Genomic DNA, 16,388 nt, shown 5'->3' on the forward strand with positions numbered 1-16,388 from the left:
ACGAAGAAGCTGTGTTGAAACAGTCCTGCTTCCAGGGAGCCCTGGGACTATCCGACGAGCTAATGGGAGCGACGAACACCCTGGAACCTTCTCCCGATCCCTGGCAAACAGCGTGCTGACTCTGCCCGATTCCCAGAGCCGCCCGGCTCCAGCTAGCAGCTCTGACAGCTGGGTATTTCACCCCAGGGCGCGGGCAGGCAGCATGGAGCCACGCTGCTAAATCCCTGACTCACCGTCTTCTCCCATCAACCACAGGCTGGCTTGGCTCGGCTCTCTGGAGCCTGCTCCAGCCGCCTCCAGCTCAGGATCGCATCTCCACGGCTGACCTGAACGAACGGGAGTGTGCAGGAGAGGGGAACGGGGCTCGGTTTAGGGGCCAACCCCAGCTGAAGGCGTTCTTCAGCTCTGCCAAGGGCAGATGATCCTCAGGGTCCAGATTCATCCATCCATCGTAAGGGGCTGGAAGCAACACGTTCCCGGCCAGGCAGCAGGGAGCCACAAGCCCCAGGCAGGTAAACTTCCTAAATGAGGCATCTCCAGCCGAGCCGAGGAGGCGACTCTTCCGCGCCGGCGAGACCGCAGCTGAAGGGCCGCGTCCAGCCCAACACGGACGCACGCGAGGTCGAGAGTCCTAAGAGCCACACGCACGATCGGAGCCGGACGCGGCAACACCGACGAGGACAGGCTGAGGGACCGGGCCCCGCTGGGGGGTTTCGGCCCTCCAGCCCTGGGGAGGCAGGAGGCTGCCCCCGCCACAGGGACCCTCGGGGACCCCCGGGCACGGCAGAGTGCCCCGAATTTTGAATGGGGGGGGGAAGGGCTTGGACAGTCTGACCCGTGACCTCTGACCCCGACGGCTGGGGGTGACCCCCAAAGGTCAGCCCAACAGGTAGGGGCGGAAGCAGGCCCCTCCCCCCCGACGAATCTGCTGCCTCATCCCCCCCAACCCGCACTCACGATGGTCTCGGCCATGGCGGGTCCCGCGCCCCCGGCCCCCCCGGCCGGCACCAAGGTTCCGGGTCCAAACGGTTCCGGCCCCGCTCCCCAGCACCGCGCTTCCGGCTTCCGGTGCGAACCGGAAGGGTCCGTTGCCACCCGCTATCCCCCGCCCCCTTGCGGTGCAGCACGTAAACCCGTCCCCTCGCCGCACGGGGGTTCCGCCGCTTTCCTGTTCCTACGCTTCTAAGCTGCCCTCCCCGGGGGATGGAGGCGGGCGGGGGTCAGGGAGGACCTGGCTCTGGCCGGTCGTCCCCCTGAATTTGTGGGCTACAACACATTGGGCAATGCACGCTGGCCTCCGCCCCTGCGGCAAGCGGTTTTTCTCCAATTAAAAAAAAAAAAAAAAAAATCCGAGATTTTCATATTAAAAACAAGCAACCTGAAATCCACACCTTTCCCCGTGACTGAAAATGAAACATCACTCATATATACACAAGCCGGACTCACGGTAGAGGTGGTATCTTTTATTAGCTTTTTGCACAAAAAAAATAAAGAAGTCTTGAATTGCACGCTTTCTTTGCAAGTCCCCGAACACCTGCGCTTGCAAGGAAAGCGTGCAATTCAAGACAGTTTGCAATTAAAGACTTTTGTTTTTTGCAAAAATCTCGGCGGTCCAATAAAAGAGATCACCTCTACTACGAGTCTGGATTGCTTTTTTTCCTCTAGACCAATACGGCTACAACCTGGATACCAGACTCGCATATAGAAATATGTATAGCGGTGTTTCATTTTAATCACGAGAAAATGTGGATTTTGAGTTCCTTTTTTTAATCTGAAAATTGGGGATTTTTTAAAATCAGAGAAAACCTGAATCCCTGCACATCACAGACCACACCACCCCCCGGGCTTGACCCCCTTGCCTTGCCCCGGTGAATTCAGAAGCCCCACGTGCCAGGCCATGTCCGCACAGGGCAGCCCTCCAGAACAGCCCTGGAGCCTCCAGGAATTGGATATGAATCTGCAGGAGACTCGGCACAACGCACCAGGAGCACAAGGCAGCAAAGCTGTGAATGCAAAATGCAAGGATATGGCAACAGGAGGAAGACAAATCTTTAGCTGGCTTGGAATTAAGTCAACCCATTTTGCAACTCAACAGCCGGGCGAGAGAAAAACCTTACTAAAACACAGTTGTTTAAAGAAAAACCCTGCAATTTCTGAAAGCTGCATCGTGCAGAGTAGATCACCCACCCGGTGGTCGATGATAGGGCATTCATTAAAACAAATATTAAATGTTGAATGTTGAATCTGATTTGTTCGGCAGTCCAGTGGGTTTTTTTAAGTGTAATAGTCATCTGCATTTGGCTTCCTGATGTCAAGTCCACACACCGTAATGCATACCCGCTGCATGCAAGCACACGGGCACGCTGGCGCCGTGTGTCGTGGGCACGTTGGCATTGCAGAAACCTCCCGGGATAGCTTCAAGCCGAGCTGGCAACCCTACCCACGTCTGTCTGTCAGGCCACGTCTCTGTAGGGCAGCCGCGGGCAACGCTCAGGCTTTGTAGCAGTGGTGGACAAATGCATGTAAAGGAGGCACTGACTGAACTCTCTGGGGCTTGCAAAGGCTTCGTACACCCATGCCAAGGCCTCGATCCGTACCCCTGACCCCCTGGGCATGTCCGGATTCAGTGCAGGTGCGAGAAGGGTCACTAAGCCTGCTTCTCTTATTGCATAAAACATGCCAGCACCCTCCCTCACTGTTCAAAATGGCTCAAAATGTCCAGAGAAACCCAGTTACCCGTGTCCAAAAATGCATATGCGTGACCTGACCCTTTGAATCTGTCCTGCAGCTAGGGTGGCCATCATAGAGGACAGTCCGTTTTTTTGCTACTCTGTCCTCTATTGATATGAAACCCGGCGCCTTTATGTCCTCTATTTTGCTCTCAAAATAGGACAACCGGACCATCCTCTACGATGGCCACCCTACCTGCAGCCCTGCTTAGCCCTGACCCACTGTCTTCTCACATCAAACCCGGAGCAGATCGGTTCGGCACTCTGCAGCCTGCCCCAGCTCAGGATCACGGTCTCCAGCATCCCCGCCAATTATACCTCTGCCAGTAACGAAGGGGACGTGCGCAGGAGAGGGGAAAGGGGCTTGGTTTAGAGGCCAAAACCCAAACAAAGAGATTCTTCTCTCGTCCAGTTCTGCCAAGCAAGCGCCACAGGGCAGATGATCCATGGGACCCGACTCTTTTTGCAACCCGCGTGCTCTTTTAGCAGCACGTGGGTTGCACACTCGGGCCAAAAGTGTCACCGTTGCACCAAAATGCCCTTGATAAGCCGCTGACTTCTCCATCAGCCAACAAGCTAGCGAAGCCTGGGATGGTCTCCCACCCGTCACGCCGGGTAGAAGCTTTTTGCAAGTTCTCAGCTTCCCCTGGTGCCAACGGCACAGTCCCCAAGTCCCTTGGGCCACGTCAGTGTCGCCACTCCCAAGCCGCGGTTGTGAACCTAGTGCTCAGCAGCCTGATGAGCCCCCATGGTCATCCATGAAAGGGGGAGCAGGCAAGGAGCACAGAGGACATCACCCTTCTCCCTGCTGATCTGCAATAGCGGCTAGCTGAAGCGATAATGTTTCCCCTAGCTAGCAAGTTCCCTCAGCATCAACCCATCCTCCTGGGTCGATGTGCAGGCAGGAGGACGTGTGGATTTGTGCGAGCAGGAGGAATTGTATGAAGCAAGGCACGGCACCCGCGTAGGGAACGTCTGCCGGACGAGGGGTGCCATGCAAGGTGAAGGAGCAGCAGCGAGAAGGCCTGCACGTAGCTAATAGCTCCCAATACAGGGTGTTAACAGAAAAAGATGAAACCGGATTAAAAATTAAACGCCTGTGCAATGTGCACGCTAAGAGGCAGCTGGATGTGGCATGGAAGGAGGAACTATGAGCAGTCTCCCAAATAACAACCCTAGGAGCATATTGACCGGCATGGACACGGGGGGAAGGCGGATGGAGGCTGTACGGCTGAGGAGCTGCTGCAGATGAAGCAGGTATCATGCAAAGAGGAGGGGCCCAGAAAAGCCACCTACGCCAAATAAAGGAGGACTGAGGATAACAGAGCCAAGACCCTGATGGACACAGAGCAGCACGGAGACCACGGCTTTGGGCACCCAGTTCTGCAACGGGCTCCGACTGAAGGAGGAGAAAACTGAAGCCTCCACGAGACACTTTAATTGGGGTTGTCTCTACGCTGGTGCTCGGGAAGACCCAGGGCAGCATTTCCAGAAGCTCCTAAATGATACAGGAGCCTAAGTCCCGCTTCCAGAAATGCCTGGCTTAAATCTTACCGAGAGCCAATGGTACGTGATCCCTGGCACTTCGAAGCTGGGAATCGGGCTCTGTCATGGCCGAACTATTACTCCGAGAAGGCAAGAGTGCGGATCTTCAAAGGAGCTCGAGGGAATTAGAGACCTGACCCCCATCATTGTTATTTATATCCCATATATGCCCCAGCATGGCATTTCTTACGTATCCCCTTCACCTGGCAGAGGGTCTGCCTGCTGTTCACACCTTTGAAAATTGCCCCGGGAGCTCTGCTTTTGGAAATGGGTTCCTAAATCACCTAGGCCCTTTAAAAAATGTTTACCCACAGCCACAAGGGAAACCCAAAGCAGGGCTAAGCTGCGGGAGCAGATTTCGGGGGCGGTGGGGTACAGCTCGAACTGTGAGCAGCCCCTGGGGATGGCTAATTAGAAACCACCGCACACCAGGGCTCCCTTTCTCTTTGCAGCCATTTAGGCAGATAGCCCTGAACTACGCCCAGGTGCGGAGGAGCCAGAATTGGTCCAGAGGTGCTGGGGCCTATTTAAACCATGAAATGTGACTTCTCACATGATTCCAGCATGACTGAGATATCTGCTCAGCCCCGGGGCTCCCCTGCCTCTGCTCCCACCCCGTTGCTTGTGCAGGCTTCTTGCTGACCAGGCCTGGGAAAAAAGCAGCAGGATGAAATTCAAGCACAGGCTGGAAGCAATGCGAGGCAGGCTCTTTGGGCGCCCTGGCACCAGTGAGCAGGAGGTTTCCCTTGGGGAGGTGACGGTGGAAGAGGATGAGAGCAGCTGCTTGCTACCCAAGGTAAATGCTAGGCCTGTGCTACAGGCTGGCTGGAGAGATGCTGGCTTAATGCTTCTCCAGGGGCTGCTTTGTGCATCTGGATGCCCTTGGGTGGATTTGGGGGTTGCTCTCTACCTGGGAGGTGGGAAAGCTGCAAATACTCCGAGGAGTGATTGCACGCCTAGCACCCGTCTTCTCCTCCCCGTCCCGAGGGTGCCGATCAGACCCAATTCCCCTGAAGCCAGATAAGACCCTCCAGCCCTGGCTGTAAGGCTCAAACTCTCACGAGCCCTGCAGCCATGAGCCCTGCTCTCAATCAAGGGCACAACGACTTTCCTGCCTGTGCTGGCTCCCTCTGCTAATTGTCTAGCAACTAACCTCATCCGGAGGCTTTGGGGACTGGGGGAGGCTTTAAGTCCTGTCCCCAGCTCCTGAGCTGGGCTCTGCATGCCCACGCTGCTCTGGCTAGCTGGGAAAAGCTTCTGTGCTTCTTTTTAGGGAGAAGGGCCTAGTGATGGGAAGGCATGCACCCTGGGTACCAGTGCCATGTCATCAGTGCTGGGTAAGGCAGGTGTAATCCCTGATGGACCTGTGCAATGGGGTAAAACCAGGACTAATGGCCAAGCAGCTGAAGATCCACTCCCTTTGGGGAGCACGGCCTGAGCCAGAGGCATCTAAAGGAAGGCAGCTTTCTCTGGGAGGGCAGCCCCTCTTGGCTTGATTTTTACAGGGATCCTGTACCCTGAGCTGTCTGTGCATGGCAGCCTGGTGCTCTCCAGCAGGGCATAGATGGGGCATTTCTTGCCCTAGGCACCTCTGATCTCTGCTCGGGCCCCTCCATGCCCTCCCACCCCCAGTTCTGCTGGGTCTGTGGCATGGGCCTCGGCTTCGGAGGGTGCTGGGCTGCGGGGTGTAGGACCGGCGGGATGGGCTGCTGCAGAACCAGGACCTGGGGCTTCCAGCCATAGGAACCATTGCTCATTCCCAACTTCCCCATCCCCTATCATCCACATGGTGCGGGGCAGGACACGGGTCCTCCACCCCTGCATCTACCTGGATGCTGGGTCAGGGGCCAACCCCATGGTCTGGGAGCTCCACTTTAAACTGAGCCCCAAAGCCCTGTGAGGTCTCCCCAAGGGCTGGCTGCTTTTGGCATCCTGCCCGATGATGGGTTTGGTTTGGCATCTTCCTGGGACCAGAGCTGCTCGTGCCAAGCCCCCGGGGCCAGGGCTTCTGCAAGGTGGGGGTCTGCTCTGGGTGAAGCCAACTGACTTGTTTGCTCTCTCTCCATCCCATCAGAGCCCCGGGCTGGGCAGGCTGTTCCCCGTGTCCCACCTCCGCGATGTCCTGTCCTTCTCCGCTGAAGACCCAGACACCGACGACGCGTGCCTGGGGAAATGGCAGCGTCTCGAGCCACCCCTGGGCACCTGGAGCTCCTGCGTCCGGTACGTGGCCTTCAGCTGGAACCTCCTGTTCTCCATCCTGGGCTTGCTGACCCTGGCGGTCGGGGTCTGGGGGCTCCTGGACAAGGAGTCGCTGCTGGGCGAGCGCGTCGGGCTCCTGGGCACGGACCCCATGCTCTTCCTGGCCCTAGTGGGGCTGGCGGTCAGCACGCTGTCCCTGGCGGGCTGCGCGGGGGCCCTCTACGCCAACGTCTGCCTCCTCAAGTTCTTCACTGGGGGCGTCCTCACCTTCATGGCCATGGAGCTCCTGGGCGGGCTGCTGCTGTACGCCCTGAGGCACCGGATCAAGGACTCGCTGCGGGACACCATGTTGCTGGCCGTGCTGCGATATCAGGACGACCTGGACCTGCGGTTCCTCATGGATGAAATCCAGACGGGCTTGCAGTGCTGTGGGGTGGAGTCCTACCGGGATTGGGAGACCAACCTGTGAGTAGCAGGCCTGGGGAGGGCTCTTTTGGGTTGCTGAGTGGCTGCTGTGAAGCCTGAAATGACTTGGCTTTGGGAAAGCCACCTGTATGGGGTTCGGCTAGCATGGAGCGTGTTGCAGCTGGGCAAGCTGCTGTTGCATGGATTGTACAGGAGTCTTTGCAGCTGCCTACCATGCCCCTGGGCTCCTAGTCCAGTGCTGTGGGGAGGGAAGGCTTTACTGCTAGGATTGCTGCAGCTTGAGTGGACCCTCTCCAACCCACCTCGTCCCATCCTAGGTATTTTAACTGCAGCTCTCCCGGCGTCCAAGCCTGTGGCGTTCCAGCTTCCTGCTGCCTGGAGCCTCTGGGAAACGGGACCATTGCCAACTCGCAGTGTGGCTTCGGGACCCTGGGCACAGCGGCCTCCGTGGCTGCAGGCACCATCTCCCTTGGGGGCTGCCTGCCCCAGGTGACACGGTGGCTCAACAGCCACGTGGGGGTGATCGGATCCTACTTCGCCTGCCTGCTGGCCGTAGAGGTTGGAAGCTTGTTGCTGGCCACCAAACTGCTGGTGGACGTGGCTCTCGCTCATGCGGCGATCCAGACAACCCGCGGCACGAGCCCAGACCCCGGACTCACGGGGGAGATGGGAACTTGACTAGCTCTGCACAAGCTGACGCTGAACCTGAGGATCTTCAAGCCTTACCTACCCCGAATGCTCTGGGGTACGAGCCCTTCTCTCTGGATAATTGCAGAGAATGGCCTTTTAGCCTGTTGTGTGGAAGGGGGCTTTGCTCTGCTTGCACAGCTCCTCCGCTTTCTGAATAAACCTATGGACTGATTCAAGGACTCGTGCTGTCTGGTGGGGGGTGCTTTCTCATTTTCCCTGACTCCACTTACCCTGGGTCCTTGCAGCAGTGGTGCTGGGAGCTGGGCTCTGCCTGCTGGGATGAACTCCTTTCTTCCAGAGTCTGAGCTTCCTTGCAAAAGGAGATGCCCTGTCCCTCTATGCCCTTGGCAGCATGTGGGATGGCAGTACCCCAGCACCCTGGCTGAAGGAGCATAGCTGGCGGATGGGGGTGCCTAAATGCCCAAGGGGTGAGGCTTCCCCTGTTTGAGGGAACAGCTGTGCTGCCTCCAGCGGGAGGGTGGGGCTGACTCTCTCATTCCCTGGCCACAACATGGTCTGGTGGGGAGGGTCTCCCTTTTGCCCTGCTGTCTGGGGCCCCCAAGAGCAGTCCCAAATGCACCAGCTCTGCTGATGGCCTGGCTCCTGTCTCAGGCCTCAAAGCAAGCTGTTGTGAGCAGGGCCAGACTCTATGGAGAAGCTGATGCTGTAGCACTTTACCCCCAGACACTCAGCCCTGCCCTGGTGCAACCGCCAGCGAGGTCATGTTTACCCAGAAAGGCACTGCAGGGTCCTGGCAATGACCCCCAGCTCAGGCATGCCCAGGCTGTTGGGCTTTGAGTCCAGGACTGCTCCAGCCACTGGTTGTCTATGGACCAGGTGTACTGCTTATGCACAGAGCTAAGCTGCTCTTCCCTTCTTTCCCCCAGGTGCAAATAACTTTTCCAGAACCACAGCTCCAAGCACTCACCCTCCCAGCCCCTTTTGTTCTCCTAAAAGGCACGGGCTTAAATTATACCCAGCACCCTTGCATTAGAGAGCCCAGCAGCTGGCTGCAGCAGGGCAAGGGGCATTTCTCTCCTTCCCTAGAGCTGGCTGCATTCAAGCATTGCTGCCCGCCCAGAGCTCGAGACATGCTCAGAGATGGGAGGTGCCAGGGAAGCAGCCTCAGAGGGGACCGGTTCTGTGCAGAAAGGGGGTTAACTTGGGACACAGGTGGGGTGAGGGGATAATTTCTGTCCTGAAGTGGCTTCTGGCAAGCAGCAAGACACCATAACCCTGCCTCTCGAGCTGCCCTGATGCCCACAGGCCACACCATAAACCTGCCTCTCGAGCTGCCCTGATGCCCACAGGGAGTGCCTGGGTCCAGCCTGCACGGTGCTGGGCTCCAGGGAGCTGAGTATGCAGGAGGGCCCGGCTCTGAAGACCGGCGCCGAGGGTAGGGAACTCCAACGCCTGGAGGGCGAGGCCTGTGGAAGGGGCTCATGGCACGGGAACCCAGTGCTAAGGGGTCCAGTGTAGGGCAGAGCTGGCGAGAGAGACACAGACACGAGGCGGGTCCTACTGATCGTCCTGAGTTTAATGCCGGCCGCTCTGATCACTACAAGCCTGGGGGACAGGGCTCGTTCGCTACAAGCCTAGGGTTAGCTCCTCCGGCAGCGGCGCGGCTGCAGTGCAGACACAGCTCCCTCTACCTACATAGCCAAGGCCGTGATCTATGGCAGGGGTGGGGAAAGAGGTGCATGCCCTGCGCCCAGAGCGCTGCCTAGATGATGCCGTACTGAGCCAGCTCGTGGAGCTCCAGGTGACTGAAGGCTTCCCAGGGGCAGATCACGGTGATATCTGGAAGGGAAGGAACGAGAATGCCAGTGAGGGATTGCAGGCTGCCTGGGCATCACGCACGGTGCTCACACTAGCACCCGTGCCTCCCCCATGCCCTTTAAAGCCCTGTAGGAGTGTTTGCCTTTTCAGAGACATGGGGGTCAAGGGGCGGGACGGGGTCTGGGCACACTGGTATTGCAGTGGGGAACGAGGCAGGGAGTGCCCACAGCCTCCAGCTCAAAGGCAGAGCAGAGGAGAGGGGCTGGACAGCACAGGACGCTGCTGCCCGTGACTGACAAGTGCCGGCAGGGCTCGAGGGAGAGCGGGGTTGGCCCAGTGCCTGCCACAGGCTAGCACTGCTCTCCCGTGTTCCCACACAGTCCCTGGGTCCCACGGCTTGGTACCTGTGCCCAGTCCTTCCATGCCAGGGATGTCGTCGCCAAACCTGCAGGCAAACACAGGGATGCATTAATCTCTCCAGCCTGGGAGCTCCCTCACCCCTGCCCTGGCCCAGCGGACACCACTGCTCGAGTCCCCTAGCACTGCCATGAGGGTGCAAGGCAGAGAGCCTGAGCACTGCCAGGGGTCTCCCTGGGATGGCAAGCTGCCCTGCCCACCCCTGAGCTGGCCACCTCTCCCTGGGCGTCCCTGCTGCTCCGGCTTGCCCTGTGCACGCACCCTCGTCCCCGGGGGGCTAGGGCAGGGCACTTGGTGATGCAGCGAGGAACGGGTCCCGGCTGCCAGGGCTGTGCTGGGGAGGGGTGTGCATGGCTCGGGCGCCAACCCGGGCAAGCATCCTGGCCTGGCAGGTCCTGGCATGCTCTGCCTGCTGGGATGCTCTGCACCCCAAGGTCCCCCAAACGCCTGTTATAACAGAGCCCCTCCCCACACTTACCCCTGGACCCCCTTCTTGGGCGGTTTGCTCTTGAACTGCCTGGTTTGCCTCTGCTTGAATTTGGGGGGCCCTTTCCTGGGGGTGGCTGGCCCGCCAGTCACCCTGGTGGCTGATTTGAACTCCTTGTACTCCGGCTTGGGCGGCTCCAGGCTCATGGCTGCAGCGGGCAGTTAACGGCTGGCGTGGTCACCCTGGCTCCAGGTTGTAGCTTCTCCTCAGATGCAGCTCGGCTGGTCACACCTGCGGGCACAGGGAATTCGCTGCATGGGGGCTGCGCGCTGCCCTCCTGGATCAGCCTGGGCTTCGTGGGCTCAACCACAGCCCCCCGCTAGAAGAGGGCCGAGTGCCACATTGGGGCTGCAAGGCTGGGCATGGATGAGGCATCTGTCCTTATGCAGCAGGGCTGTGGGCCTGCCATGCAGCAGCCTCGTTTGCCCTCTGGCTATAGCTGTGCTTTCTGGTCCCCGCACCAACCCCCACGGCCATGCTAAGAAATGCAGCCCGAATAGGAGCCCACGAATCGCTTGGACCAGGTGCTGGCGTCAGTGCATGGTAACGGGACCCTCCGTGCCCGTGCGCTGGAGGCTCCGTGTCCAGCCGTGGGACGGGGACCCACCCCCGCTGAGGTGCTGAAGGAAAGTGCCTGCAACCTTGGAATTAGCCCAGCTCAGACCATTAATCTCATTACCGCAAAGGCACTGAAGGGCATCCATGGACCAACCTGGGGCTGCGGCCTCAAGCTTCTTCCACCCCAAAACCATTCGCTTACAAATACCGGCTGCTTCCCCCTGCCCACCCAGCCAGGGTTCAGAGCCCGCCGGGCACCCGGGGCAGCTGCATCCCAGGGGCTCCGACTGCTTTACCCTGCCCGAGAGCGGGAAGGGGCTGAATGGATCAGAAGCACGTGGAGGTCTGCCCAGCATGGGGTGTTAAGTGCCCCGCATGACCAGACCAGGCCACGTGCGTGGTGGATCACATGGACCCCAGCTTGTTGCCAGCACCTGCGAGCCACGTGAGGTCAAGGGCAAACCAGAGCCTCACTCTCTGCTGCGCCAGGGCCTGTGCTCCCGGTTGCCCCTGCAGCCACGGGTGGGCGAGCCTGGCATCCCTCTGACTTCAAAAGTGCAACAGGTAACACACAGTCCTCCCACATCGACGCTGCCCTCTGCATTTCTCCTCCTTGGGCAGGGAGCCCAGCTCTGGCGCACAAACAACTCTGCCCCTGCCACGAGGGCCGGCAACACGGGCTGTCGGCCCGGTGCCCGGGCAGCTGGACTTCCCCGCAGCCGAGTGAGCAACCAGGAGGCGGCAGCAGAAAGATGCCGGGAGGTCACCTCGCTTATCGGCTTGTGTGGCACGAGGGGAAACCGCTCAGTGAAAGTAGCAGATTTAAAGCCAATCCCAGGGAAAAGCCTTTCCATAATGAGCAGCCAGAGAGTGGGAGCTGGGTGAGAGTCATCGAATCCTAGAAAATGAGGGTGGAAAGGACCTCGGGGGTCATGTCTAGTCCAACCCCCTGCTCCAAGCAGGACCAGCCCCTACTCCATCATCCCAGGCAGGGCTTTATCAAGCTGGGCTTTAAACACCTCCGAGGATGGAGATGCCATCACCTCTCTGCGGAGCTTGTTCCAGTGCTTTACTATCCTCCTGATACCCAACCTCAACTTCCCTTGCTGCAACTTGAGCCCATTGCTCCTTCTGTCATCTTCCCCCATTGAGCCCAGTCCAGCTCTGGCCCCTTTGCAGCCCCCCTGCAGGGAGCTGAAGGCTGCTATCAAATCCCCCCTCGGTCTTCTCTTCTGCAGACTAAACCAGCCCAGTTCCTGGGAGCGCGGGCACCCGCAGGGAGAGGGAAAGCATAAGCTGCCAGGCTGCAGGGCGCAGCTGCCCAGAGAGCACGAGGTAGAGTCCATCCCCCAGGGCTACAACCACCATCCCTGCCCTGCCCCAAATGCAGGCCTGCCCCCACCAGTGCATGGACAGGCCACGTGCTGGCTCCACGCAGCCCCAGCCCGGTGCAACTGTGGTGGGGGGGACACGTTGTCTTGCCATCTGTCCCGACAGCACCACATCCCCCCTGGGACCTGCCACAGGGGAGAAGAGCCAAACTGTCCCAGCCAAGACCCTCATCCTGGGTGCAAACCCCAGCACGTCTGCAAGGGAGGAGCCTTCCAGGCAGCCAGGAGCTGCGAGCTTGGGGCAGCTTCTCAGCTGGGAAACAGGGAGGGGAAACCGTGCAGAGGTCAAAACGTTGCCTCGTTCTTGACACAGGGTCCTGTTAGGAAAGGCGTCCCCGCTAACACCGAAACGGGTCCTGGGGAAGGCCGAGACGGTGCGAGAGCCATCTCGTTTCAGCCGTGGTGCAAGCTCTCTGCAATTCCCCCTCGCGGTCTTCTCCCACACGGCCCCGAACCCAGCACGGTTACCTGCTCAGCTCCCAGTCAGGGCCCCGTGCTGGTCCCCAGCTCCCACGAGCCTCCACCCTGCACCCATCCACGTGGCCACCCCCTCTCCCCTGATGCTGCCCCTCCCTGCCTGCCAGGCCCCTTGCTAGCTGCTAAGCCCAGGGATGCACAGGGTGAAGGTGACCTTGGGGGCAGAAGCTGACACCCAGGGCTCAGAGGCCACCTCCCCCCTGCACTGATCCCGTCCCGTGTCTTTAGGCACTAAGCTCCTCAGGGCTCTTACGCTCAGGTCGGACGCCCGCACGGTGCCTAATGCCCTGCACAGGCCCGTGAGGTCACTGGGTGGCAGCAGGAAGAGCCGCAAGGCCCCCGCGCTTAGCATCCAGTGTGTGCGTCATCTCAGCGGGAACGCTGCGACCTGCGTCCAGGTCAGGATTGGGGGCAATGTCAGCTGCCCCCCCCGCCTCCTGGCTCAAGGGCGCTCTGCTCATCTGCATCAGCAAGCATCTCTCTCACCTTTAAACCCCCAGGTGGGCAACGTCTCCAGCCCAGGGGGCTACAGGCACTGCAAGTCAGGGCTTTGCTTCCCACTTCCCCGTGTCTCGGGACTGGCAGCACTCAGGCAGCTGGCCGGGTCAGCCCCAGGGTGGAGGATCCCCACATCCCTTCCCAGCAAGGCTAACGAATGTGCACTTGGCAATCCCAAGGGGATGGGATCTCTCGGCATCTCCCCTGCTCCCACCACCACCATACATGCCTGGGGGACCCTCCACTGACTGCCAACCTGTCCCTTGGCAAGGGCTCCCCTCCCAGGCCCCCCTTCCACCACGCCCCTGGAGATGGAAACACCGGTTCTGGGGCAGGGGAACTGAAAAGAAAATGTGCAGAAACATGAAGTTTGGATCCTTACTGCCCGCCCTGGTAATGGGGCACCTGCCCCCCCACGCTGCCCCGAGGCGGGTGACAGCTTGGCAGAGCCCAGCTGAGTTTTCCACCATCCCAGGGATTTCGAGGTGGCTTTTGTGCAGGGCCCCATGCGGCAACATGGGGTGGTGGGAGGTTGATACCCTGCAGCCCTCTGCAAGGGGAATGGGAACCGAGGCAGCCTGGGAGCTCCTGCCGTGCTATACCAGGCACCCCCCACAGCACTATGCCTCCGAGTCCCAATGCCTTCACCCTGATGAACTCACCCTAAAGCCCAGCGTCAAGTCCTAGCTCCCCGTGCCCAGGAGGAAACACAGCCGCCCCCACCGGTGGGTGACACGAGGGCCGCCAGAGCGGACAGACAGCAGATGCTGGGAGCGGAGAACTGCCGCGCTCAGGGCACTGCCCTCGCAGGGGGGTACTCACCCTGGGCAGCTGGTTCACAGGGCTAGCAGCTCGTGGAGGGCCAGAGCTCCAGTCCACGCTCCCCGTCCGCGATGGCCTGGAGTCCTATAGACACTCTGGATGGGTCCAGGGGGCCCAGGGATTTATCCTGCTCCCGCGTAATAGGATTATGACCCTTCTTTTTGAAAGGGGCAATCTGACGTCCTCTGCAATGATATACGCGTGGCCGGGGGGAGGGGGCCGTGCATGTGCATCAGAGGGGGTTGCCACAGTGTTCACACACCAGCTGCTGGCTGCTTTACTGGGGGTTTTACGGGCCAAAACACCACCCTAAAGGGCCTCAGCTTTGCCTCAGGCTCAGGGCATTTCCAAGCCTCCTTTCACTTGCAAACTGCCCGCGCTGGCAACCAGGCACCCTGAGTGGACTGCATTGAGTCTGCTTGGACGGGGAGCCCGGGCCAGGTCTTGCAGCCCCTGGGGTACAGGGAGGGCACCCCAGCGTGCATCCCACACACCCGCACCGCTATTAGGGCCCCACCAGCTGCTTCTCCAGTTGCCCTGGCCACGGCTCCCTTGTCACCAGGTGCTTGCTAAGTCAAGGCAGAGATGTCTGGGGAGGTGGGCAAAATGCCCTGTATGCAGGCCCAACAGCAAGGGGCATGCAGCACACCTGCTCCACTCCACTTCTGGCATGTCACAGCCCCGCTCCTGGCTATTTGGTCACGAGGTGGCCTCCACACCCCGGTACTGACCGGATGCTGCTCTGAGCACAGACAGCATGTGCCCAGGAAAGCAAACCACGTGCGAGCCACAACACACAGACCTGGGTGCATGATGCCAGCCCGTATCTTGCCCCCGGGGCCTTACCTGCCGTGCCACCTCGAGCAGCAGGGACATCACCAAGCATCTGGGCTCTGGCAGGCTCCTCAATGCAGCGGCCTCCTCCTGACCGACCGTGGCTGGTGTGGGGCCCAATTCTGTAAGCAGCAGCGAGTCCTGCAGGTCCCAGCAGCTCTTAACCAGGCTCAGAGTCCTTGGGGATGTGCCTTGGGTGCCCTGGCTTGGGTGCCCCACGCTCTCCCAGTCTGCCGCTGGGTTGCCTTCTCTGAGCTTTCCCCTTAATCCCCTTGCACTAAAGCCATTATAACAGGCCTAAACTGGGCACATTTTAATTGAACTCCAGGCCTCTCCACTAATTATCCTGAGCTCGACTACAGCAGAGAGGCTCAGCCCCGGGCAGGAATGTTTGCAGCGGGGCTGGCTGAGCTGGAGGTCCCGGCAGCCCTGCTCATTACCGAGGCCATCCCGAGATCTGCTACCAAACGCTGCTCAATAATGACCCCGGCTTCACAGGACAGGTCCCAAGCTGTGGCGGGGGCTGGGGAACGAGTACATTAGCCATCTCACAGCTGCCCTCAGACCCCCTGCGGGGCTCTGCATGGCCTTTCCAGCCTGCACCAGAGGCGGGCAGCATCCACACAGCGACGGTTAGCAAGCAGGGAGGAAAGAACTGCAGCACCCGAAACGCCAGCCCGGGAGGGACACGAGTTGCAAGGATGCCCGCAAAGAAGGGCCAGGCCAGGCCTGGCGTGACGGGGAGGGACCGTGCGAGGGCACGGCACTGCAGGCTGCCTGGAGGCCTTACATGACCCTCAGAGCAGCCCAGACGTGGATAGATGGGGCACACGCCTCACGGATGCAAGAATCTCTACGCTTGGCGCCCGCCAAGGACTCTGGAGGTAGGCACGGCCCCCAGGGGCTCAGGGCACCAAACTGCCAGCCCACTGGACACCCAGCCTCGACACGAAGCTAGCGCAGGCAAGGCAAGACATACCGCGGCAGCGCCCAGACGCCCCGACCACGAGCAGGGACCTGCCGCGCCAGGCACTGGGAGCGCAGAGAGGCTGCACGCACAGGTCAGGATTTATTCCCGCCTCATCTGCACCGAGCCACGCGGATAAATAAATAAATAACCTCGCCGGTGTGCAGAGCCCCGGGCCCCTCCCGAGTCCGTCTGGGGCAGGGGCACCCTCGGGGAGCCTGCGGGCAGAAGGGGGGCCCCCCGAGGCGGCACCAGGGCGTCAGTCCTTCTTCATGCGGAGTCCGATCTCCAACTTCAGCACCGCCTTGATGTTCTCGTCCTGGATGTGCCGCTCCACGGCGGCCAGGGCCCGCTCCCCGCCGTCCCGGTAGTGCTGCAGCAGCTCCTCCACGTAGGCCAGCCACACGCAGTTGTGGCACCCGCTCATGCAGCAGTTCGTGGGCGGGAGCAGCGTGGGGGGCACGGAGAAAGGGCCGGCCCCGTCCTTCCCGGGCGCCGCGGCTTCCTGGGAGCAGGGCTCTGCCTCGCCCGCTGCCCGGGGGCTGTGGCCGGGGGCCGTCTCCGCCCGG

At 60.3% G+C, this 16,388-nt stretch overlaps 3 protein-coding genes across 14 annotated transcripts in view; 1 reads left to right on the forward strand and 2 right to left on the reverse strand.

Annotated features, from left to right (window-relative positions):
* NPLOC4 (NPL4 homolog, ubiquitin recognition factor) overlaps nt 1-4,373 on the reverse strand; it is a 38,588-nt gene extending 34,215 nt beyond the window's left edge. The window contains exon 1 of one of the 2 annotated variants that reach the window (XM_025216907.1): nt 4,284-4,373. Coding sequence is in view for 1 of the 2 variants with exons in the window: in XM_006034801.3 (XP_006034863.1) it covers nt 958-972 (15 nt within the window). In the remaining variant the exon portion in view is untranslated. Of the gene's footprint in view, nt 1-957; nt 995-4,283 lie in introns of those variants that run through there. The other variant, XM_006034801.3, reaches the window with a different exon arrangement.
* Nucleotides 4,374-4,845: 472 nt separating this feature from the next.
* TSPAN10 (tetraspanin 10) lies at nt 4,846-8,505 on the forward strand. 3 transcript variants are annotated; one of them, XM_006034806.3, is made up of 4 exons: nt 4,964-5,070; nt 5,548-5,611; nt 6,349-6,938; nt 7,217-8,505. In XM_006034806.3, the coding sequence occupies exons 1-4, from the start codon at nt 5,045-5,047 to the stop codon at nt 7,575-7,577; spliced, it is 1,041 nt and encodes a 346-aa protein (XP_006034868.1). In that variant the 5' UTR covers nt 4,964-5,044; the 3' UTR covers nt 7,578-8,505. The 3 variants fall into 3 exon arrangements, with proteins under 3 accessions (XP_006034866.1, XP_025072700.1, XP_006034868.1); XM_006034804.1 differs by lacking the exon at nt 5,548-5,611 and having other exon boundaries at nt 4,846-5,070; XM_025216915.1 differs by lacking the exon at nt 5,548-5,611 and having other exon boundaries at nt 4,846-5,070; nt 7,232-8,505.
* A 603-nt stretch (nt 8,506-9,108) lies between these two features.
* Nucleotides 9,109-16,388, reverse strand: part of PDE6G (phosphodiesterase 6G) — a 13,540-nt gene continuing 6,260 nt past the window's right edge. For 6 of the 9 annotated variants that reach the window (XM_025216895.1, XM_025216893.1, XM_025216896.1 and 3 more), the window contains exons 2-4: nt 10,264-10,503; nt 9,773-9,813; nt 9,109-9,389 (exon numbers count right to left, since the gene is read on the reverse strand). In XM_025216895.1, the coding sequence (XP_025072680.1) occupies nt 9,313-9,389; nt 9,773-9,813; nt 10,264-10,418 (273 nt within the window). In that variant the 5' untranslated portion in view covers nt 10,419-10,503 and the 3' untranslated portion in view covers nt 9,109-9,312. Of the gene's footprint in view, nt 9,390-9,772; nt 9,814-10,263; nt 10,504-14,864; nt 14,975-15,831; nt 16,115-16,388 lie in introns of those variants that run through there. The other 3 variants (XM_025216890.1, XM_025216889.1, XM_006034802.3) reach the window with 3 other exon arrangements.

The sequence above is a fragment of the Alligator sinensis genome, unplaced genomic scaffold, assembly GCF_000455745.1.
Source record: "Alligator sinensis unplaced genomic scaffold, ASM45574v1 scaffold1200_1, whole genome shotgun sequence".
Lineage (NCBI taxonomy): Eukaryota > Metazoa > Chordata > Crocodylia > Alligatoridae > Alligator > Alligator sinensis.